Here is a 25,481-nt window from a genome sequence, read left to right on the forward strand (position 1 = left end):
CCGGTTGTAATCTTCCTTTCTCATGATTCCTTGGACCTTAACGAGGTTCCCTGTGCCACTGGAAGAGAGGCATCCCCATAGCATTATGTTTCCACCACCATACTTGACTGTAGGCACAGTGTTCTTAGGCTTGTATGCTTCTCCTTTCTTCCTCCAGACATATTCAGCATCCATATGGCCAAATAAGTCTAACTTCATCTCATCAGACCACAGGATGGTTGACCAAAAGCTGGGATCTTGCTTCAGATGACCTCCAGCAAGTTTGGGGGACACCTTACGCTTCCTGCCACGTCTGCTGAGGTTTTTAACAGTGTTGAACCTCTTGTGCTTGTTGATTATGCTCTGAACAGTTGCCACAGTGACATCATACGGCCTTGTAACCCTTTCCTTCACTGTGGACATGCACAAGATGTTGATGTAGGAGAATGACCACAACACTTTTCCTCTGTTTATACTCTTCTGGAAAGATGCTTTTTTTTTTTTTTTAAATCAGTGTTTAACATTTGGTCAACAATGTTAAAGGTATTTATTCCATTGTAACATCTTGACATAACTACTGGACAAAGATTAACACATTTGGGACATGTTTGTTGAGATTATGTCAGGGGTATGAATAATTTTGAACATGGTATTTTTTGGGAATCCATAAAATACTCCTGAAATGAAGAGTTTCTTGAATTGTGTATTGTTGTCATTCTTTCACTTGTTGGTCACATATAACTCACAAACAAACTTGTCATTTCATCACAAAAATAAAAAATCAAAAAAATTAGCAAGGGTATGAATAATTTTGAGGACAACTGTATATGTGTGTGTGTGTGTATATGTAGGGAGATAGATAGATAGATAAACAGATAGATAGGCAATAGAGAGAGACATGGGGGAAGAAGCAATCTCACTGTAGCTGCAGTGAATTCTAATCACCTGGGAGGACACCTACATTGTAATTGGCCAGTAAAAATAACATGATGGAATATTCTATTAAACTACTGTCATATGAAATGAGATACACATTAAAAGTGTTCCACTGGCGAACAAGGCTGATGCTGTTACTGTGAAGAAACTTACAGGAAATATAATGTTTTTTCACTGAGTCAGCAGAATTTTAGCAGTGGTGATTTTCAAATAAAATAGGTCTAGTTTAGTGATAGACTGATATGGTTTTTTCAGGGCCAATACCGATACCGATTATTTATAGTCAAGGAGGCCGATAACCGATATTTGGAGCCGATATTCATTTGCAGTAAAAATGAAAATATTGGTGTCAAAAATCTGAATAATACAAACTCCAGCACTTAACTTTGTTTAAATGCCTTTAAGCATATGTTTATTAAACAGCTTTTCAGATTTGCAACATGTTTTTTTTATCTTAGACAATAGACATCTTTGTTTTAAAATTCTAACAGAAAGTGCAGGGAGCTCCCAGGCTCAGCAGCATGTCTTATAAAGTTAAATGAAAACTTAAACAAATAAATAGCTCCCTAAAGTTTTCTACAGTAAATAAAGTTTTCCAAAATTTCAATATAACTGAAATGTTATTTTATCTTTCACTTATCTTTGTTTTAAGTTAAAAAAAACAACAAAAACAAAAAGTGCAGGGAGCTCTTCTCTTATAAAGTTAACTGAAATTTTAAATAAATAAATAAATAGCTTCCTGAAATTTTATAAAGTAAATAAAACAAAGTTAAATAAAATTTGCAAAGAAATGTGAGTCTCAAATCAATTAGTAGTCCCAGTTGAGCAGCACAAGATTGTGGTGCAAAAAGCAGACTTGTTCAGTGTGTGTGAGCACTGTGCACGCACAGCTTTCACTGCTGATTGGCTGTTGCCGCTGCTTTGTGTGTAACCAATCAGATGGTGCTGTGGGTGGGACAATGCTGGAGACAGCGTAGTGACTGCAGATAGAGAGGTGCGGCTGCATCAGAGCCAAAATAACCCAGTTTTAAATTGATCTCTTATCGGCCGTTGGATTAAAAAAAACGGCTAATACTGATATGCGTCAAATTGCCAAATATCGGCGCCGATAATCGTCCCAGCCGATAATTGGTCGATCCCTAGTCTAGTTATCCAGGTATGGACATATTCTGCTGTTAAATCAGCGGATCAGTCTGAATATTGCAAGAGGCCATTGTACAGCCAGTTCTCTATCTTATGTTTCTGTGATTTATATCAGTTTTGTTTTGGGCCCAACAATTCCCCTAATCCTCAACTAATTTGCTTTGGGGAAGCTCGTCCGTTTCGATGATTTTATATTAATTAGGCCTATGCTACAAAACTGCTGAAAATATACATTTCCATCAACCACTTCCCATGTTGCAGTCACGGCCTATAAAATGGCTAGACTACGGGAGATGGGGGCAATTTGAACTGGAATGTAGCCTATCTATGGCGGATAACCCAAAGCGACATGGAACGTACTACGTCTACCCACAACACAATGGCTGTCGCAGGCCCCGACCTACCTGCTTTTATGCTAATTTCCAGCAAATCTAGTAACATGGCCGCATGAACTGCACAAATACAGTGATACTGGTTATGTCCCTCATTTAATCCCTGCAGCCATCACTTTTATTTAGGTTATTTCATAAAAATGAACTTTTCAGTGCTACACTGCATTTGACCTCCATTATTTATTTATTTGTTCATTCATTCATGCATTCATCCATTCATTCATTCAGTCTACGCCCTCAGCCCAGGACTTCTCCATCCTCATTGATGGTCATACTGTCACTCCCTCCCCCTCAGTGTGTAACTGTCTCCTTCAAACCTTCCCCCCTCTTATCTCACTGACCTCCTCTACCACCATTCTCCCTCCCGCTGTCTCCGATCTGTTGATTCAAACCTCCTGACCCCCATCACCAGAACCAAGCACCAGACCTTGGGGGACTGAGCCTTCACTGCTGCTGCCTCTACCCCCTGAAATTCCCTTCCACTACACATCAGAAACTTGGACTCTTTACAGACCTTCAAATCACTAATCACGACCCACTTGTTCAACCTTGCATTTACATAACTACAACTTTATTTAATTTACTCATTTCTTTTTACTGTTTCTCTTTTCTTTTGTTATATTGTTAAGTGTCTTTGAGTGTCTTGAAACGCACTATAGAAATTTGATGTATTATTAGTAGTAATATTATTATTAATATTGATGATGATATTAATGATTGTTACTATTACTATTATTACTACATTAATATTTTTTGAGATGAGAAGTGATTTGAGCAGTTGGTGACAGGCCTATGCGTTTCCGTCCCCATCCCCTCCATTTCACTGATAACTAAAAATAATAAAATAGGCTGATGATAAGTGGAGCCAGGTGTGCAAATAGGCAGGGCAGTCAGGTGAGTGAGGACAGGGAGAAATGTCTTTACACATCTGGTGGGCAGCAAGAGCAAGGTGAGTCAAGGAAGGAATATGGCCTGAGGCTGGAGACAGGGGCCCAAGGAAACAGAGGGTCAGATTGTGACTGTATCCCACCCTTGATGGATGGATTCCAGACATCCCTATGCAAGAAAGAAGCAAGTCCAGCAGGAGGGGGTCTAGAGATTAAAAGAGCAGGGGCCCTCTGGTGTATAATATGAGGGCAGGATAAAGACAGAGTAGGGTGGACACTTCTGATGGACATCTAAGAGGCTGGATAGACAGGTGAAGCTGGTCGGGAGAACAGCCTGGAGGCCAGAAAGCCACAGAAAATGTCATCACTTCATCATTTTATCTTATTAGACAATTGTTTAACATTTTGTCATAATTAGTAATATTAATTGAGTTATGGCCAAAAACATGTTTTGTGAGGTCACATTGACCTTGACCTTTGACCATCGAAATCTTGATTGTATTTACAGGCATATTTTTATATAGTTATGGCAATCAAAATTTGTATAATTTGTTTTTTTCAAAGAATAAGACTGCTTTGAAAGGAAGTTACAGTGATTAAATGGATTCCCCTGATGATTTAAGGCCAAATTATTCAATAAAATTAAAGTCTGATCACATAAAATTGTACTAATCTATATAAAATATGAAGCATACTGATATACACACCATACAATACCATCAATGACCACTAGGGGCGCAGTCCCAAACACATGTCAGGAAACCCTACTTGGTGTGGACCTTTTTTTTTTTTTTTTTCAAGAAAACCGCACTAGGCATATCAGCAGGCTGTTTTCTATTGGTTGCAATGCTTGTGCCTGTGGGGACCAAGATTTATACCCCACAGGGAAAACTAGACCCCGCAGGGTGAGTGGTATCTCAGGTTAAGGTCCCCACAGGAATAGAAAATCAAACACACACACACACAGAGTCAGTTTACAACAGCAGGTTAAACTGACCAACAAGGTGATGAGTAGTGTGAAAATATTAACTATAAACACACTATTGACACACTATACATATGTGCAAAAGATGACAAAAATAAAATGGAATAAAATAAGATGAAATAATATGTGAACTGGCTTAGCAGCAGAGGAATCTATAAAAGTGCAGCACAGTGCAAGTTCCAGTCTTTAAGGCATGGTGAGTGAGTGTGTGTGTGTGACTGCAGGGGGGGAGATGGATTTCACAGCTCTGAGGAAGAAGCTGTCTTTCACTCTGGTAGTGCGTGTTTTTATATTTCTGTACTGTCTTCCAGAAGGAAGAGGTACAAACAGTCCATTGCCTGGGTGAGTGGGATCCACAGCGATACATCTGGCCTTCCTCTCAACCCGGTTAGCATATATTGAGGCCAGATCTGGGAGTGGACATCCCACAATCCCTTGTACTGTTCTCACCACCCGGGTCAAGTCCTTTCTGTCCTGTGCCATGCAGCTGCCATACCACATTGTCACACTGAGACAGAGGATGCTCTCTATTGTGGCTCTGTAGAAGTTTGCAAGCAGCCATTGCATTGGAGTGGAAGATGTGGTTCTTTACATACTGCATTGGGTCTACACCTACTTGGAGGAGCTGGGATGTTGTGTGAGGATCCTTTTCTTTGACTTTTCAAGTGCTTTTAGTACTATCCAGCCCCTCATACTAAGAGACAAGTTGGAGGGGATGGGAGTAGATTGCTCCCTGACCTCCTGGATAACAGACTACCTGATGGAGTGGTCTCAGTATGTCAGGCTTGGGAGCTGTGTCTCTGGGATGGTCAGGAGCAGCACTGATGCTCCACAGGGGAATGTTTTAGCACCGTTGCTTTTCACACTCTGCACAGCAGACTTTAAATACAACTCTGAGTCCTGTCACATACAAAAAATACTCTGATTGCTATTGTGGCTTGTGTCAGGAGTGGTCAGGAGCAGGAGTACAAGGACCTTATTAATGCCTTTAGGGATTGGTGCAATAAGTGTTGTCTCCATCTGTTCACAGCCAAAACCAAGGCGATGGTTTGTGGATTTCAGAAGAAAGAGGTCACCTCATCAACTAGTCTCCATACAGGGGGAGGACTTTGAGGTGGTGCACACCTACATATATCAGTGGCTCATGATAAGCTGGACTGGTCCTCTAACACTGACACCCCCTATAGGAAGGGGCAGAGCCGACACTGTGGTCCTTTGATGTGTGTGCAGATGTTGACCGTGTTCTATTACACTGTGGTGGCCAGTGCATTCTTCCACGCTGCAGTGTGCTTGGGAGGCAGCTTGACCCACTAAGTACTGTAGTGGACAATAGCAGACACCCTCTACACAGCCTCCTGGAGCAACAGAGGAGCAGCTGTAGTAGTCGGCTCCTCTCACTGCGCTGCAGAACTGAGCATTTCAGGAGATCCTTCAACCCCACGGCAATAAGACCCCTGTATTTAGTCACACATACACTCACACACACATCACCTTTGCCACAACTGGACTGGACTGTGGAATGGGCTATTTTAATTTAAAATTTCAATTTATGCACTTAATTTAGCTTATTTACTTAAATCTATTTCAATAGTACTGTATTGTTGATGAGTGGAAGTGTTTTTGTTGTCTTTATGAGCTACTAGACAGATTAATTTCGTTTCAGGGATGAATAAAGTTCTTTCTATCTCTCTAGCTATCTATTCTGTGTACACAGATGCTCTTGTTTTTTCACAGTGTGTTTGTGTACCCTCACCACAGCCGTTTCCTCAGAGTTTCTCTCTCCTGGTCCGAATGTGTCTGGAACATGAGGCCTCTCTGACAGGAGCTGCTTGTTTGTCTCATCAGGCTTGAGCAAGGCGAGAACCTGGAGGAGAACCAGAGGAACCTGCTGCAGATCACCGAGCGCTTCTTCCAGGCCATCATTGGCTCGTCTAGCGAGTTCCCCCCACAGCTCCGCAGTGTCTGCCACTGTCTCTACCAGGTAGGGGACCCCCCATTTACCCACTCAACCATGGCACCTAGCTGCTCACCCAGCCTCTCTGCCCTCACATGTATGTGTGCTCTGTCACTTACACATTTCCAGCTCCTGCCTCTCCACCCACTGCACAGCTCGACACACCTCTCACCTCTATATGCTCTGCTGGAGTCGTACATCAGGACCTTTCTTTTCATGGCCCCAACACTCCACGTGCTCAGTCTTTTAAAACCACTAAAGCACCATGGGACACTACAGCTTGTATGTGATTCTAAGCCAGGACATTGTTTTCTCTAGCTTTTGCCATCATCACACTTCGTTTACTCACCTCACTGTAGTGCACCAGAGGAAAACTGAAACAATATGAGCATGGGCAGCAGGAATACTCCACATACAGGACTGCAATCATTTCTACTGTCCAATCCTGTAATGTAGCTTCAATAGTCCTGCTGTAGTGAGCAGGACTCTAGAAATGATCTGTGCATGTGATGGGGGAATGAACAGTACAGTGGAGAAATCCAACTGAATTTGCATTAAATCTGGTTGTTTTACCCAACATTATGCTGCATCCTGGTTTTAATCAGCCCATATGCAAATACTGGGTGACAAACCCTTCATCTAGCTGTAGGGTCTAGCTGAATTCTCAGTCATTTTAGATACAGATGTTTACACTCACATTGTAGTTTAATTTTGCCACTAACAATGATGATGTTATTCATAAATATTAGCCCCTTTGACTGTACATTACTGTCTAAATGTCAAAGACACTGACCGCTGACTTTCACTCAGGCATTTGACAACAACAACAAAAAAAAATTATAGGTTCTCTACATAACATATCCAACACCTGGTGAAGACCACTGAAGATGGCAAAAACTAGTATAACAAGGCTCTGCTTGAGGAGCCAGGTAAAGGCAGGTAATTATTTCCCAGACCACGCTACAGCGATTTCCCCCATCGAACATGATGTGAAAAAATGTAGATTGTGATCACACCTAATCCTTTACATTAATGTGGTGTCAGTCATGAGTCTCATGAGACTTGAGTAAGTGGAGAATAAAATCGTCTTCTCCTGCATCTGCCACAGAAATTCAGTTTTTAAGGGGGTGTTTAGTGCCTTTATTTATTTATTTGTTTTTTTGAACAGTAGAGAGAACAGGAAATGAAGAGGGAGAGAGATGTGAACATCATGCGGCAGAGGAGGTGTTGTAAGTAACAGTAACCCCCCGGTCAGCAGGGCGCTCTCTGGAGAAAGCTCTCAAACTCATATCAGAAACACATCTGCTTGGTCCATACACAGACTGATTCAGCAAAAAATCCAGTGCATATACACAGTACATATGTACTGACTGACTGCACTGGCTACACACAGCAGCTGTGCATTGTTCAGTTTGTAATCAGTGATACTGAGGCTGGTTGTCCTGTCCTCCACCTGTCACTGTCTGAAGCCATTTTCACCTACATCCAGTGAATGATGAACACTGAAACGTATAACCGTGCGTATAACCGTGCTCACAAAACAAATAGCATTATGTTTGCTTGCCTTCTTTGCAACTTGACAATGGTTATACTGCTGCCTGTGGTGATTTTTTTCAAATGCTGATACAGTTAGAGGGAATGACAGGAGATTTACAGGCACATAGAAAGCTGGTAGAGACAGACACAGTGGATAAAAACCGGATATACACCGATCAGCTATGACATTAAAACCACTGATAGGTGAAGTGAATAACATTAATCATCTCTTTATAATACAAAGTTCTGCTGGGAAACCTTGGGGCCTGATATTCATCTGGATGTTACTTTGATACATGCCACTTAATTAAACATTGCTGTAGACCAAGTGCACTCCCTGACGACAGGGGCCTCCCCCAGCAGGATGGTGCTCCTACCACACCACAATCCACCAAATCCTCCAGATCCAATTCTGACTGAATATCTGTGGGATGCACCAGAACAAGCCAGTTGTTGGAGGGCCCACACTGCAACCCACAGGACCAAAAGGATCTGCTGCCAATATTTACAGAACACCATCAGAGATCCATGCCCTGACACATCAGAGCTGTTTTAGAGACACAGGGGAGGCCTACACAATATTATGCAAGTGGTTTTTAATGTTGTGGCTGATTGTATATAACATAGATACAAGGTATGGCTACTAAATAACGAGACTAATGCTGTAATACAATTTTATTGAACATAAACATTTTTAATTGTCTTTCTCCTTCAATATACTCCCCTTCTGCATCAACACACATTTGGGTCTTCCACTGATCAAAGCAGTGCAGTAGGTCTTCTTTGGACAGTCTGTCGTTCTTTTCTTAACTTCTGACACAGACTCAAAACATGTTCCTTTGAGCACAGATTTGATCTTAAGAAAAAGGAAAAAGTCACATGGTGCTAGATCAGGTGAGTAGGGAGGGTGATCAAGCACTGTGATTTGTTTTTGGGCCAGAAACTGCTTTTCCTTTTGATCAGGTATCAGAAGTTTTGGGACACACTTTTGTCATGTTAAAATTTTCATGCAAAATTTGCAGAACTGTCTCAATGGAGACCACTTACAGTTAAGGTCAAAATTATTAGCCCCCCTTATGAAATCAAATAAAACCCTTATCCTTCCAATGAAATAGGCCATAACCTTAAGTGTTTATAGTTGTGTCCGCAAGAACAAAGACAACATCTGCATAAGGTCAAATGAACATTTTTATTGGTTTGCTGAACTCAAACAAGAAAAAAGCAAAAAATGCAATGGTCAAAATTATTAGCCCTCTGACAACTAATAGTCAATAGTGTAGCCTTTCTGATCCAAAACTGACAACAACCTCTTCTGGTAGTTTCTAACTAAGTTGGCACATGTCTCCTGAGGGATTTTAGCCCATTCTTCCTTGGCAAATTGTTCAAGACCATGCAAATTGCTTGGTCTCCGAGCATGGACCCGAACCTTGAGCTCCCTCCACAGATTCTCGATAGGATTGAGATCAGGGCTCTGAGAGGGCCACTCCAGAACCTTGATTTTGGTGTCTTTCAAAAACTTTTTGACTAACTTTGATGTATGCTTTGGGTCATTGTCTGGCTGCAGATGTCTTGATGTTAGCCTTCAAAATACCCACATAATCCTCTTTTTTCATGGTCCCATGCACCCGAACAAGGTTTCCTGTCCCTGAAGCAGCAAAACAGCCCCACAGCATTATGTTGCCACCACCGTGCTTCACTGTGGGGACAGTATTTTTAGGGTTGAAGGCCTCGCCCTTCCTTCGCCAAACAAAAGCAGCATCCATATGCCCAAACAGCTCAAGTTTGGTTTCATCATGGTTTCATCAATGGGGTTTTTCTTGGACGATGACCACGAAGTCCACCACGATGAAGAACCCTTACAACAGTCTTGCGTGAAACATCAAGTCCAGAGGAAGCCAGTTCAGCAACAATCATCTTTGCAGAGGTCTGGGGATTCTTGTTGACATCTCTGATTATTTTTAGCTGCAAAGTTCTGGAAATCTTGCATTTTCTACCATGGCCAGGTTTATTTTTAACAGACTTTGTTTCTTTGTGCTTTGCAATGATGCAACGCACAGCTGTTCTAGAAACCATGAAGCGCTTGGAAATGGCGGTATATCCTTCCCCCTGAAGATAAAGATCCACTATCTTCTGTCTGAGGTCCAGACTGATTTCTTTGCTTTTTGGCATGATGATATTGCTTCCTACGAAGATTATAGAGCAACCCTGGAGTATCACTTTCATTCAAGTGGTCAAGTGATACTAACTCTGCTTCTTGAAGTCACTTAAATAAGGTTCAGTGCTAATTGATTGCTCAGGTGTGGTTTCAAACCCAGTTAATTTGTTTTGAAAGCACAAAATCACATGGGGGCTAATAATTTTGACCATTGCATTTTTTGCTTTTTTCTTGTTTGAGTTCAGCAAATCAATAAAAATGTTCATTTGACCTTATACAGATGTTGTCTTTGTTCTTGCGGACACACACAAACTATAAACACTTAAGGTTATGGCCTATTTCATTGGAAGGATAAGGGTTTTATTTGATTTCATAAAGGGGGCTAATAATTTTGACCTTAACTGTATGCTATCATTCTTATACTGAGTCGTTGATTATTTCAAACAATTTGTTCCATTTGTTGAATGTTTTCAGAAGTTTTTGATGTGCATGGGCGCCCACAATGTTCATTGACTTGGACATCCTCTCTGCCCTCACAAAATCTTTTGTGCCATTAAAACACATGTGCACGTGACATGCAGTGTTCCCCAAACAATGTACGAAAAGATGCGGCTACTGTTTTGTTCAGTTTCACCAAAAATTTCAAATTAATGCATTGCTCAACTTTTAAGCAAATCATTTTTTTCTTAAGTCAGTAGCTAGCAGTGAACTAAAGACATCACTTATTGGAAGCTTACAGCAGTTGTGCGTGAATACCCAACCTTTACTGTAAAACACTTGGTGTGACTGTGAGCCACGTGGTTTTATCCTCATAAGAGCAGTCTCGCTATTTAATAGCCATACCTCATATATGTAGCAGAAACACTGCAGACATTAAGTTGGCATATACATATAGTGGAAACACTGTATTAAGTTGGCATATATTTATATATTTAGTGGATATATAATGGAAACACTGCAGACATTGGCGTCTTGGTCATAGCTCAGTTATCTCTCTTGCCAGACTGCTGACAATATCAGATGGTGGACACTGGAGCAGAGAGAATCAGTGTAACTCACACTGCCTGCATCGTGCTATCACTCCTGCCCCCATTTTCATCAAGTATCTAACTCCACAGTTAGTTCTGTGGTTTGGTCATTTTAAGAAAAGATTTGGTTGTAAAGTTTATAGCCTGTTGATCTGTTGCTCCTGCAGTGCTGTGTGTGTGAAATGTGAGGCAGCTAAAAAAAGTGTAATGACTCGTCCATTAATCACAGTCTTCGAGACTTGCGAATTTCATTGGTTCAAATTGCAATTTTGGTTAAAATTCAATGAATCGCTTAGCCCTAATATCAATATTACAGAGCGTATCCACAGTGAAATTAAGCACAATGTGTTGTCATGTCCCTCACCCTCAGTAGCCACATATTCAAGACTCTATAAATAAAGGTACTTCATCCCTGGAGTTCTACAGAGGGCCTCTGGAAGTCAGATTTTGCATTTAGAAAAGATTGGAGAAATTAATATATAAATAAATGAATAACAAAAGAGAGGTTTAGAAATAGATGAGCTACTTCAGACTCTACTCTGAGCTCTCTAAGGCTGAGCCCAGCCACCCTGGAGAGGACACTCATTTTGGTCATTTGTATCGGCGATCTCTTTTGGTCAGGACATAGATTGACTGATGAATCCAAAGCTTTGCATTCTGGCTCAGCACCCTTGTCATGCTGACTCTGCACTGATCTGTCAATCCTCACTTTGAACAAGACCTTGAGATGTTTAAACTCCTTCACTTGTGGCAGCACCTCTCTCCCAACATGCACTATGCACTACACTATTTTATGGAAGAGGATAATGGCTTGCGATGGAGCTCCTGACTCTTCTTCACAGATTGTGGCCTGATGACGGAACCACTAGCCAAAATGGCCTGAACTAATTTCACAGATTATTTGCGAGAAACACAAGTTTAACAATGTGATAAGGATTGAGTGCTGCCTCTGCTGTCTGAGTGGGATGTTAAGCTAGCATTTGAGTCCACAGATTTGTTTTTCTTGAAGACTACTGCAGTTGCATTTTACAGTTGACAAACATTCTTATCTTTATTTGTGACTTTGCAGTCCTCTGCGTAGAACCCAGAATACTTAAACGCACTGCTTCTCAGATGTTTTGTTGTCATGCTTATCCACTGAGGATGGCTCTGCTTACTATTGTTGTCCATTTTCAACTGAACGGAACACTGTTTACTAATGATAGTTTACTGATAGGTCAATAGGTCAAGCTGATAGAGCGCCCTCTGCCAGATCACAAGCAAACTACTTCAAATGGTCTGATGCTTTTACAGAGACTGCAGCCTACACTTCCAACAGGTCATTGCAGCTTGAGTATGAACCCACGTTTAAATGAATGTTTGAGTTTTAAAACTGAACCATCCTAGCCCCACAATTCTCTAACTGGGTCCCTGGACCCCTAGGGGTCCACAACCCATACCTTAGGGAGTGAAATAATTTACAATACATTAATAAAGTTTGTAGCCAATAAAAACTCTGATATAATTGTGACATATAATGTAAATCTGTCACTCATCACTTGGTTGCATTATCTACTTTGCTCAGGACGTTCTTGGCATGGAGCCACTGGTGAGGAATACATGCCCTTGAGTTTAAAGTATTCACATTAAATTTGTTCAAAGTCATTTCTATAAAACAGGTCTGGAGTATTTGGGTTATTAGGTTATTAAAGTTTAAAATAGAAATAATTCCTGCTGCATCTAGGAGTACAAATGGCAGTAAATATATTTAATTGGTGTGAGGACTATGAGGGGGTTCTTGGAAAACTTTCTCCCTTGTAAGGGGTCCCAAGTCCCAAAAAGTTTGAGGACCCCTGCTCTAGCCAACACCAACTGGAAACATGCTTCACTTGACAAACAGCTGCACGGCAGGTTGGTGACTGTTGGTAGGGACTAACAGCGTATTAGGTGTGATCACAGCACAGGAGGATGACCGCTGACTGGCCTGTCTCACCAGATATATCTTCTTATAATATTCTAGTCTAACTTTACTGTTGTTTCCACTTGAGTGTGTGAGCAGCTTCACGCTGTTGCTGCTGCTGCTGCTGCTGCTGCCGCCACTGCTGCTGCTGCTGCCATGCCCTCACCACAGTGAAAAGAAGCTCCACAGTGGACTGACTTTATTGTTAAGGTGTTCCAGTTATTACTAATTGAGAATATTGCACATACCCATAACCAGTGGTCTGGTGATTGTCCATTTATTGACATCTTTTATTTCTCATTCTCCATCTTGGATTTCTGTCTGCTACACACACACACACATACACACACACACTAATATGGTCTGCTGAAGTCAAACCACACCAGTATATGCATGGACACGCTTCAACTCCCCTGAGCAGTTACCACTTTTCTTAAAGCAGTTTTTTCTGTGTTTTACTTGATGTGGATGTGTTTAAACCTCAATTGGTCAGGGCTGTGTGTGTGTGTGTGTGTGTGTGTGTGTGTGTGTGTGTGTGTGTGTATGTGTGTGTGTGTGTATAGCTGGTGCTGTGACCATGATTGTGCTCATCTCTGTTCTGTAGGCTACTTGCCACTCTCTACTGAATAAAGCAACAGTAAAAGAAAAAAAGGAAAACAAAAAAGCAGTAAGTTTGGAGAATCTTTTCCCTCAGACACCTTTCCCCCTGAAGCAAAAAAGCTTTTTTTGCATCTTATTCATTTGATTTTTTTATCTCTTCATTTTTCAAAATTTGGTTTTAATTTGGTGTTTCTTTGGAACTGTTTTATCTCTCCATATTCAGCTTTGTCTACAACCCTCTCTTAAAATCATTATACTAATATCAGCACCATTTTATGTATTTTCAATTAACAATTCCCAGGAAACCGGGGCACCCTCTCTTTTCTTTCTGGACTCTGTTTGTACTCCAGGAGACATTTTCTCAGAACATTTCATCTGCTTTCAAATCATGTGTCTCCATCTGATATGACTCATTTATAATGAAACAGCCCTCACACACACACACACCTGAGCACCTAACAGCTGAGAGTCCCTTATAAAAGACATGAATGAGCTTTAGATGAAATATTCTGATAAACTGGCCTCCCTCCATCGTGGGTTGGATTCCTCACCTGTATCCAGAGCAGTCGCTTTTAATCTGAGAGGTAAAATCTCTCCAGCCAGTTTTGCAGTCTCTCAGAACCTTATCTATCTGTGTGTCTCTCACTCTCTTTTCTCACACACACACACACACACACACACACACACACACTATATGTATATATGTATATGTGTGTGTGTGTGTGTGTGTGTATGTATATATATATATATATATATGTGTGTGTGTGTGTGTGTGTGTACGTACGTATACATATACATACATGTGTACACACACACACACATCACACATATATTTAATACTTTCGTAGTACTTTTGTACTTTTAATACTGAAGACATCATCTCTATATATGTAAGATGTATGTAGTAAACAAAAAAGTGCCAAACAAACCAGAATATGTTTTATATTTCAGATTCTTCAAAGCATCCACCTTTTGCTTTGATGACAGCTTTGCACACACTTGGCATTCTCTCAGTAAACTTCATGAGGTGGTTACCTGGAATGGTTTTCCAACAGACTTTAAGGAGTTCCCAGAGGTGCTGAGAACTTGTTCACTGTTTTGCCTTCACCCTGCGATCCAACTCATCCTAAACCATCTCAGTTGGCTTTAGGTTGGGTGATTGTGAAGGCCAGGTCATCTGACGCAGCATTCCATCACTCTCCGTGGTCAAATAGCCCAGTGCTCTTTGCAGCACTTTGACCATGAAGGCCTGATTCACGCAATCTGCTCTGAACAGTTGATGTTGAGATGAGTCTGCTAATCAAACTCTGTGAAGCATTTATGTTGGCTCTAATCTGAGGTGCTGTTAATTTGTTGCGGTTTCTGAGGATGGTAACTCTAATGAACTTATCCTCTGCACCAGAGATAATGCTTGGTCTTCCTTTCCTGGGGCGGTCCTCATGAGTGTCAGTTCCATCATAACATTTTAAGATTTTTGTGACTGCACCTGGGGATACATTCAAAGTTCTTGAAATTTTTCTGGATTGACTAACCCTCATATCTTAAAGAAATTATGGACTGTTGTTTCTCTTTACATAGTTGAGTGGTTCTTACCATAAAATGGATTAGAACAGTAGTCAAATAGCAAGAGCTATACTCATTATATGGAACTGTGTACCAACCCTACCTCTGTACAACACAACTGATGGTGTCAAGCACATTAAGAAGGCAAGAAATTCCACAAATCAACTCTTGACAAGGCACATCTGTTAATTGAAAACCATTCCAGGTGACTACCTCATGAATCTGACTGAGAGAAAACATATTCTGGTTAATTTTAACACTTTTTTGTTTACTACATTATTCCATGTGTGTTCTTTCATAGTTTTGGTGTCTTCAGTATTCATTTACAATGTAGAAAGTAATAAAAGAGAAAACCAATGAATGAGAAAGTGTGTCCAAAACTGACTGGTAATATACACTACTCACAATAAGTTAGGGATATTGTGAGAGACTCAGTGGATGTCATACATACAGTGTTTGTTTCACTTCAGAGATTTTTGGGATAGGGAGTCAATTGTATTGGGGTGATAGACACACCTCATTTTGTGTTTTCCACATAATGGTCTCACTGTGTACAGTGTGCCTTACATATTGGGACAACAATATCCCTAACTTATTGTGAGTAGTGTATATTCAGAGTTGACAATCTGAGCAAGAGAAGACATTTCAGTTAAAATTCTCACTTAGGTGAAACAGATACAGTTTTGAGACAGAAGACTTAAACTGGTGTAAGGGCAGGATATATCAGAATCTGATGGCTGGGTGTTTAGGGAGGGTACTGGAAAATGAGAACATGAATTTAGTAAGTATTGCTGTCAGATTGAAAGCCCAGGTTTCAAGAATAAACTGCACACAGCTGGTATCTGAATCAGGAAGTGAAAATTCCCCAGGAAATGTTTGGTACTCTTCAGTTTTTAGTGTTCAATCTAGTCTTAATATTTACCTGAACAAAAATGGACACATGAATACTCAGCTGTTGCTGCACTGCACTATAATCACTCTGCCGATCTTCTGACTTGTCATTAGAGCCATCTTCAGGTCAGCCTCAGCTATGTTTACTGCCCATTAACAAATATTCAGTTAGTAACATGACAAACATTATACCTACTAAACATCAGCATGATACCACTGTTACTGTGAGCATGTTAGCATGCAGACATTAGCCTTTAGCTTAAAGCACAACATCACAGTGACATTAGCATGGCTTTAGACTTGTTGATGTTAAAAACATAGGCTATGCCTTCACCACAAGAATCATCAACCTTTTCAGAATCATGACACAGGTTAGCTGCGCATGATCAAAGGTGCATAAGTAGGAATTTCTTCCCATATAGACAGTGTAGTATAATCATACTGACTTTGTTTTAGGTCTAAGGTCCATTGTATAACATTTACAGGGATCTATTGGCAGAAATATAATCTACAAAAATATGTTTTTATTAGTGTGTAATCACCTAAAACTAATCATTTGCATTGCATAGAATTAGCAGTTTATATCTTCATAGGGAGCAGATCCTCTTCCACGGAGTCCACCATGTTTCTACAGTAGTCCAGAACAGACAACTGAACCAAACAGTAGCTCTGTACAGGGCTTTTCGCATTTTTACATTGACATCACAGCATGTCAGCTGTTACCTATAATTTTACAGATTAACAACTAAGTACAATATCTAAATATACAGTGTTTCCCCCCCTGGGGTGGGAGTGGGGTTGGTGTGGTTCTATAATAATTATTAAACCACAAACTTACAGGAGAGGACGAAGTCTAGCTTCCCTGTCATCAGCAGCAGAGACATTAAGGAAAGAGAGTGTGTGTTTAAGAAAAACACTGATTTTTTTTTTTTGTCCTGACTTTCAGATGTTTTGGGTCAATGTCTATTCAGCAATGATTTTAAAGACACCTAGTAATGACTGAGGGAGATTTTCTTGTGCTCTAAGTGACAACAAAACATGACACACTCCCACACTGAGATGAAATGAAACAAGTTCACATAAACCAGGTAAATAACATTAAAAAATATTTTGTTTTCTTTACAGAGTAGCCTAATCGATGAGAAAGTTGGCACCATGTTATCACATGACGACCACCGTAGACTTTGCGACACACTTGGAAAGGGAGAATTCAGGGGACAGGTTTTCAGTTGTCTGCTATTTGTGTTCTCGCCACTAGATGTCACTAAATCCTACACACTACACCTTTAAATTGTCTCTCAGAGAATTCCTCAGACACCAGCTGTGGGTAAACCCACCAATTACACACCGCTGTCTGCCAGGATACTTTTTATACTGCAGTGAAGTCAAGGGTGATCACTCTAATGCGCTGGCTGATGTTAAATCAGTACAGGCCATTCTAGCCCTTGGATTTGTTTCCACTGGCCACGCTTGATTGACGTTCTGCTGGAAAATCTCCTGAAAAGAGAGGGAGCTGTGCACAAATAGAGCTCTGGTTTGTTGGACAGTGAATGTATGTGTGTGTGTGTGTGTGTGTGTGTGTGTGTGTGCTCATGCATGCATTCAGTATGTGTTGTGTGAGTTAACGTCACTACTCCCTTATCGGACATGACCTCTCCTGATGTACTGTACATACTCTACAGTGATGAAGTCTTTTGGATGAGAGGTAAAATATCTTCAAGAAACCTGAATAGAGGTCCAGTTGCCTTCAACTTTAGCATTTAAGACTACCATGACCTGGATGACTGAGAATCTACACAGGCATATTGTCCCAGTTTGATTTAATAAGACCACAGCTGCTGGACTTTTTCTGTGTTAGGTTTGATTTGATATTCAAAGACAGAGTTTGGATGGAGTTTCACTTTGAGACAGAAAGGTTAGACAGTGCCTCAGCTAATCCTTGTGTTAAAGAATAATTGCAGTTTATTGTTATGTGGGTCTTATTCTCAGAGTTTTTGCCATCATTTCTATGAGGTGTGTTAATATTGTAGTGTACTAAAAAAGTGTGACAGCAGATAACATGAACACTGAGGTGATCAGACAGGTTAGAAACAAGCTGCAGGTTAGCCAGCCCTGCTGTGTGGTGTCTGAAACATCACATCACTGCAGCTGCTCCTACTGCACATAAAACCTCACTAATGATGACTGATTGGTCTGTGGTGCCCCCCTGCCTCTGTTGGCTTGGAGAGACACCCTCCTATATGCTGGTGTAGGTTTGTCCACAGTACCCTCTACAGTGTCAGAGAGCTTCTTCCTGCTGTTTAGACTTGACATGAACTCGGTGACAGTCATTTTATTTTTACTGATAGGAATGATGAGCAAAACTACAGAAATAAGCCTCGGGTTGTTATAAATTGTAATGAACCTTTAATGGGCACTCAGATAACACCACCACTCAGGTTTAAACCTTAAACCACATGATGTGGCTCTGGCTGCAGCTCTGATAGTCCATCTCAGGGAGACTTTCCTCCTAATTGTCCATCATGGTACAAAGTGACGGAAAGTCAGCTGTTCTAGGACTTTTTTTTCCTGCAGTCTGGTTGGTGGTTTGATGAGGGACAGACTCAACTGTGTCCGATTCTGGGACCTGTGATGTTAGATCGTAACCCCCCCGAATGTGTCACTTGCAGTCCTGCATTGCCTCAAAGCAACATGTAATGTACAGGTTGTGATATTTTTGGATGATCACCGGTATGACTCATCCACAGCTTAACACCACAACTCATGGCTTTACATCTGTCATCTGCCTTCTGTTTTTTTGTGATGACTTCCAGTTTTCATTCCTCCCCAGCAGAGAGGGCATGGTTGGCTTCCTTGTCTTGCTCTTCCTCTTGTCTCTTTTTAGGACTGTAACTCTGGTCAGAACTTCTCTGGCTCTTGTTACAGCCCAGAGTGAACAGGGATTGTTTTTCTTCATGTTTTCCTCCGCTGTTCCTCCTCCTGAGCTCGACATCTTCACCTCACTCTGCTCTCTGACACATACCAAGACATTTTACTACTCTCATCATTCCCTTCATACCTCCACTTTGCTCTTATGTGTATTGAAATCATTTTCAATATTTTCTCATTCCCTTTGCCCAAACCTGCTCCCCGGCTTAACCTTCTCTCTTCCATCTGTTCTACATTTCCCCTTTGTTTTTCCCTGCTCCCTCCGTCCTCCTTCACACAGGTGGTGAGTCAGCGCTTCCCACAGAACAGTATTGGTGCAGTGGGCAGCGCCATGTTTCTACGCTTTGTCAACCCAGCTATTGTGTCTCCGTACGAGGCCGGCATCTTGGACAAGAAGCCCCTGCCCAGGATAGAGCGGGGTCTCAAACTCATGTCCAAGGTAGGGCTGGTGAACACAATGGCTTTGTGATGCAGCTAAGTGGAGGGCAACTTAGTGAGGACACTTTTTTCAAGTAATACCAACAGTAATACTACAGTCTGGTCTGCTCTGAAGAAAGTGGAGGGCATCATTTGTAACAAGTGGACATATGCAACGAGGAGACTATATCCCTAGATTAGAGCACAGAGTACAGAGAGTAAAGATTGCTGCACGTAACAGATTTTACGTCTGCCCTCCACACAGTGGAACTTCAGGTCTGCACTAAGATGGTTCTGTGTTAGCACTTGGGAGTATAAAAATTGGTAATATTTAGTGGCTGGTAGCCCAGTACAGCCTGTATGGATGGCCCCCTCCCTGTCAGAGATAGCAACTTTTAAGTGCAAGTCCTGTTCACCTACTACCAAAAATACCATTAGCAAAGTGGCATAGACATTATCTACTCTTTTACTGAACCAGTTTTGTGTTTAAAACAAATGTCTTCTATGGTAAGAATTCCTGGGATTCCCAGGAAAAGATTCATGGGAAACCATTTTAAGATAAAGAGAAATATGTCAGCCTTAGTGCAAAGTATTCCATGAGTGGCTTCTCACAGTGGGCACATGCTCAGTTACAGCATGAGACAGTAAGACAACCAGAACACCCACAACCTCAACTTATCTACCTCAGCTGTGGACAAGAAGAGACCAGTTTTCGAGACAGCAGTCACATGACAAGAAGTGCTAATGACACAGTGTGACAGACAAGTCGACAACATTCATCTACTGACTCAGAGGGGGACACCTGTTTCCTCTGACACTGTTTAATATGCTTGTTATTTATCTCTGTCTTGTCCTTTAGATTTTGCAGAGTATTGCAAACCACGTCTTGTTTACAAAAGAAGAGCACATGAGACCTTTTAATGACTTTGTGAAGAGCAACTTTGATTCAGCCAGGAGGTAAGAAACCTGAAGCATGATACTGTCTGAACACACAAATCCACATCAATCTCTTTGGTCCACATAACAACTGATAAGCTGTGGACATTTGACTGTAGTTTGATTACAAGTATTAGTACTGCTTTGGTTCATACCACATCTGCTGACTTCTGAAAGGGTTGAGCTAGAGGCTGTCATGGCTTCAGAGAAATAAATCTTTAATTGTGTATGATTCATTTTATTACACCCAATCTGATTCATTCATTTCATCCAATTAAAACAATATTAGGCAAATATTTAATCTTAAAATCTCAACTTCAGAATCACTGTGATGGTTCAGTGTAACAGGGAGAATGGAGCGTCTGTCTGAACACCTGTTGTTTCTTTGTGTAACTTTGGTGAGCAGGTACATTCTCCCTCTAATGATCAGTGTCTTAAATTGCTGGAATCAGGCCCAGCAAGTTCAAGATTAATGCTGAACTTTAGATCAGTTAAAAAGACTTAGAAGTAATTCAAAACCAGTGTTAATCTCTGATATTGAGCCAGGAAACTTTGACAATATCAAGAAAATGGAAACAGAGTTTGTTGTGTTTGTTACAGCTACAGCACTTCCTGCTCCATAAGGAGAAGGGGATCATGGGTAATATACAGCATTTGGTTGTGTTTCAAGTCAGTGAGAGGGACTACACAGTCAAAGCTCTGGTCAACAGATTGATAGACTTTGTTTTCTAAAGTTAGCAAATGAAGTTACCTGAGACTACTGATGATGAGGAATTTGTTTGTGTGCCATTTATGCATCAAACCATTCAAAATCGAAACCAGAGCATTAAACCATTCAGAGAGTGTATCAGGGGACATGAGCTCTGAATGGCATAGTGGTCAAGGTTAGTGATCCCAGGAGAAGTTAGGAACGATGAGGGAATCTCATTGAGTTACTTCAGCTGTCTCTGACCTGCTGCTATAAACAAGCAGGTAGTTTTCCAGGCCAAATTTCAGAAGATCTCTTAAGCTCACAGTCTTGTGAAAAACTTTGGCCATCAGCTGGAGAAAAGAAAAGAGGTTTCCTGACTTCCAAAAGCTCATGGATTGTCTCAGGTCTTTAGTTTGTCCAGAAACAGAAAGAGAACTGCTTCAGCAGAAAAACTACTACAAAAATGGTGGTAATGCTACATCTGTCATTTCACGCCTGATCACAAAACACAGAGGGGTCTGAGCTCAGCACAGTAATGTGTGTAAAAGTGATTACTGTGTTGAATAATTTGGATTTTGTGTCAGCCTATGGGATGAAGTGACAATGCTGGCACACATCTCATATGACCTACTTCTGAGCTACATTTCTCTGTGGGTTTCTTATTTGTAATTTTGTCTTTACTATTTCATAAAGGTATGCTTGCCTACAGTCACAAGTTGACACACTTCACAAGAGCTACTTCCTGCTGAGTATTTCTGGTAGAAGATGATTTACAAAAACACAGATGCTTCATTGATCTGCAGTATCACGGATGTACACATCCTGGTCAAGTGTGGACTGTCTTCTTTCTGTAGGTTGAGTGTGTTTCGCTCTCCTCTCCACTGCACTGCAGGTTTTTTTTGGACATAGCATCTGACTCTCCGCCCAGTGACTCTGTCAACCACAGTCTGTCCTTCATCAGTGATGGTAATGTGCTGGCACTCCACCGCCTGCTGTGGAACAACCAGGAGAGGATTGGCCAGTACCTTTCCAGCAACAGGTCAGGGTACATCATCTATCTGTCACACTCTGTTCTGCTGTATGATGTCAACACTCAACTTTATCTCTAAAATATGAATTATTATGATCTCATTTGCAGAGATCACAAGGCTGTTGGCAGACGACCCTTTGACAAGATGGCAACCCTGCTGGCCTACCTTGGACCTCCTGAACACAAACCAGTGGCTGACACTCACTGGTCCAGTCTAAACCTGACTAGCTCCAAGTTTGAGGAGTTCATGACCAGGTGGGTTTCCTACTTAACTTGTTTCTCAAGGTCATCTTTGTACCACATCTTGTACAAGTGAGTAGATTCAGAGTTGTAGATTCAAGGTCTGTGCTGAGCTTTGCACTCTGTGGTTACACCATTTAACTTATGGCAGATAAGTTCTCACTGGGATGATTGAAATACCATCTAAAAATGTAACATAATCTTACTGTAATAAAACCAGATGTCACAATAACACTAAGTCACATATCCTGTTAAATCAATGAATATCTGTGGTTTGCTTTTCAGGCATCAGGTCCATGAGAAGGAGGAGTTCAAGGCCTTAAAGACCCTTAATATCTTCTACCAGGCAGGAACGTCCAAGACTGGGAACCCAGTATTCTACTATGTGGCCCGCAGGTAGGAACCTGAACCTCCATCTTCTCTCTATCATCTCTGTGTGTGAAACTTAGATAGGTGTCATTTGTATTAATTTATCTGAAAGCTTTAGTAGTGGGGGCTTTAGCATAACTCAGCACTCCTTACACTTACGTAAAGTATACATGGTACCAAAACCAACTGCTAACTTGATGTTTAAAGCTTAAAGCAAGTCTGATCTGATACTTACAGTCCAGACCGTAAGCATGTGGACAGTTCCACAGTAAATTCAGCTGACTGGACATGATTTGCAAAGGCACACACCTGTCTATACAAGATCTCACAGCTAACACTGAATATCAGAACCAAAACCTAACCATGAGGTTGAACCGTCTACAGAACTCAGAGACAGGACTGTGTCAAGACAGATCTGGGGAAGGGTACAAAAAACATTACTCTGCTTTGAAGGTTCCCAAGAGCACAGTGGCCTCCATAATTCTTACATGGAGGAAGTTTGAAACAACCAGAAATCCTACTGCTCTGTATGCATTGTCAGCTGTGAGACCTTATATAGATAGGTGTGTGCATTTCAAAAGCATGTTCAGTCAGTTGAATTTACTTGTCAGAGAGTTGGTCCACTACTATTTTTAAACTTCTTGTTCCAGCTTTGTGATTGTATTAGCAGCACTAGATGAGGTGCGCTCCAAGTGTGTTAGCTTGTTAGCGTGCTCATTCGCAGTGGTCTTAACAGCAGAAATAGCAGCGTTGGTTTCGCACTTGAAAGCTGTCAGTTCACTTCTGATGGTAGTTGATACAGTGGCAAGAAAAAGTATGTGAACCTTTTGGAATTTTTAATGGTTTTCTGCATTAATTTGTCATAAAATGTGATCTGATCTTCATCTAAGTCAAGGGTATTGAAAAATATAATGTGCCTAAAATAATAACACAAAAAAATTCTGACCTTTCATGTTTTTATTGAGAGCAACCATAAAAACCTCATAGTGCTAGTGGAAAAAGTATGTGAACCCTTGAATTAATGACCTCAAAAAAGCTAATTGGAGTCAGGTGTTCGCATACCTGGAGTCTTGTTAAGAAAATTAGTTTGGAGGTGTGGACTAGAGCCACTTTGACTGATAAAAACCACTCAAACTTTTTGAGTTTGCTCTGCACAAGAAGAATACACTTATGTGAGCCATGCCTCGCCAAAAAGAGCTTTCAGAGGATCTATGATCAAGAATTGTTGATTTACATAAAGCTGGAAAGGGTTATGAAATAATTTCAAAGACTTGAGAAATTCACCAGTCAATAGTTAGGCAAACAATCTACAAATGGGACTGTGGCTACTCTACCAAGACATGGGCACACAGTCAAAATGACAGAAAGAGCACAATGAAGACTCATCATTGAGGTAAAGAAACAACCCTGAGTGACAGCCAAAGATTTGAAGGTGTCATTGGAGCTAGCTAACATCTGTGTTCATGAGCCTACAGTACGTAAAACATTGAACAAGCAGGGTGTCTGTGGCAGGACACCACAAAGGAAGCCAGTGCTTACAAAAAAGAACATTGCTGCACGCCTGAAGTTTGCGAAAGAGCACATTGACACTCCACAGCGGTATTGGCAAAATGTTTTGTGGACTGATGAAACTAAGATTGAACTATTTGGAAGAACACGCAGCACTACATCTGGCATAAAAAGGGCACTGCATGTCATCATGAAAACATCATCCCAACTGTAAAGTATGGTGGAGGAAACATCATGATTTGGGCCTGCTTTTGCTGCACCAGGGCCTGGTCAGCTTGCAATCAATGAGGGGAAGATGAATTCCCAAGTGTATCAAAAAAATTCTTCAGGATAATGTGAGAGTGTCTGTATGTCAGCTGAAACTCTGTAGAAGTTGGGTGATGCAACAGGACAATGATCCAAAACACTGGAGCAAGTCCACAACAGAATGGCTTCAGAAAAACAAAATCCACCTTTTGGAGTGGTAAAATCAGAGCCCAGACCTCAATCCAATAGAGATGCTATGGAATGACTTGAAGAGAGCCATACACATGAGACGTCCAAAGAATATTACAGAGCTAAAGCAGTTCTGCCAGGAAGAATGGACTAAAATTTCTCCTGAACGATGTGCAGGTCTGATCCACAGCTACAGGAAGCGCCTAGTTGAGGTTATTGCTGCCAAGGGGGGGTCAACCAGCTATTAATTCCAAGGTTTCATTTACTTTTTCCACTACTGTTTTGAATGTTGAATGAGTGTGTTCAATAAAGACATGAAAGATCAAAAAAATAAATTGTGTTATTATTTTAGGCACATTATATTTGTCAATACCCTTGACTTAGATGAAGATCAGATCACGTTTTATGACAAATTAATGCAGAAAACCATGAAATTCCAATTCCAATTCACATACTTTTTCTTGCCACTGTAGTTGGTCGATCCTTGTTTCAATTATGCCCACTATATCAGTCTTGAATGGGTGTAATTCAGTTTGGAGGGAAGCAATAGCCTCTAGTAATGTTGTGTTTCCGGGGTCATCTCCAACTTGGGCTTCTCCCTCACGGTAGTATGAGGCGGCTGCTGGGCCCACTTCGGTATTTTTACGAGGTCGGTTTGGCTTAGTCATACTTCACCATAATCAGATGCAGTTGCGATAAGGATGTATAATAAGTTTCACGCCTCACATTGGTTGTTGGCCCGAAATACCCGGTTTCAGACAAATTTTATAAAATTCAGCTCCAGGAGCTCTGCTACTCACATCTTACTCCAACATGGCCAAACCTGGAAGTCTCCTGACTGTCTTGACAGCAGCTCCATTTGTGGTCTGAAGACGCTAACCATCTCCTTAGTCTACCCCAACATTTAAGGAGTGGTTGTTGTTGTTGCACCTCTCAGC

The 25,481-nt window shown here is 41.1% G+C and overlaps 1 protein-coding gene across 8 annotated transcripts in view; it reads left to right on the forward strand.

The window, feature by feature from the left end:
* nf1a (neurofibromin 1a) overlaps positions 1 to 25,481 on the forward strand; it is a 113,384-nt gene that overhangs the window by 49,837 nt on the left and 38,066 nt on the right. For 3 of the 8 annotated variants that reach the window (XM_018700445.2, XM_018700425.2, XM_018700417.2), the window contains exons 29-35: positions 6,168 to 6,303; positions 13,539 to 13,601; positions 19,197 to 19,355; positions 20,193 to 20,290; positions 21,853 to 21,999; positions 22,099 to 22,245; positions 22,516 to 22,626. In XM_018700445.2, the coding sequence (XP_018555961.1) occupies positions 6,168 to 6,303; positions 13,539 to 13,601; positions 19,197 to 19,355; positions 20,193 to 20,290; positions 21,853 to 21,999; positions 22,099 to 22,245; positions 22,516 to 22,626 (861 nt within the window). Of the gene's footprint in view, positions 1 to 157; positions 1,505 to 4,633; positions 5,975 to 6,167; positions 6,304 to 6,405; positions 8,869 to 13,538; positions 13,602 to 19,196; positions 19,356 to 20,192; positions 20,293 to 21,852; positions 22,000 to 22,098; positions 22,246 to 22,515; positions 22,627 to 25,481 lie in introns of those variants that run through there. The other 5 variants (XR_007808963.1, XM_018700433.2, XM_018700459.2 and 2 more) reach the window with 5 other exon arrangements.

The sequence above is a fragment of the Lates calcarifer genome, linkage group LG21 (assembly GCF_001640805.2).
Source record: "Lates calcarifer isolate ASB-BC8 linkage group LG21, TLL_Latcal_v3, whole genome shotgun sequence".
Taxonomy (NCBI): domain Eukaryota; kingdom Metazoa; phylum Chordata; class Actinopteri; family Centropomidae; genus Lates; species Lates calcarifer.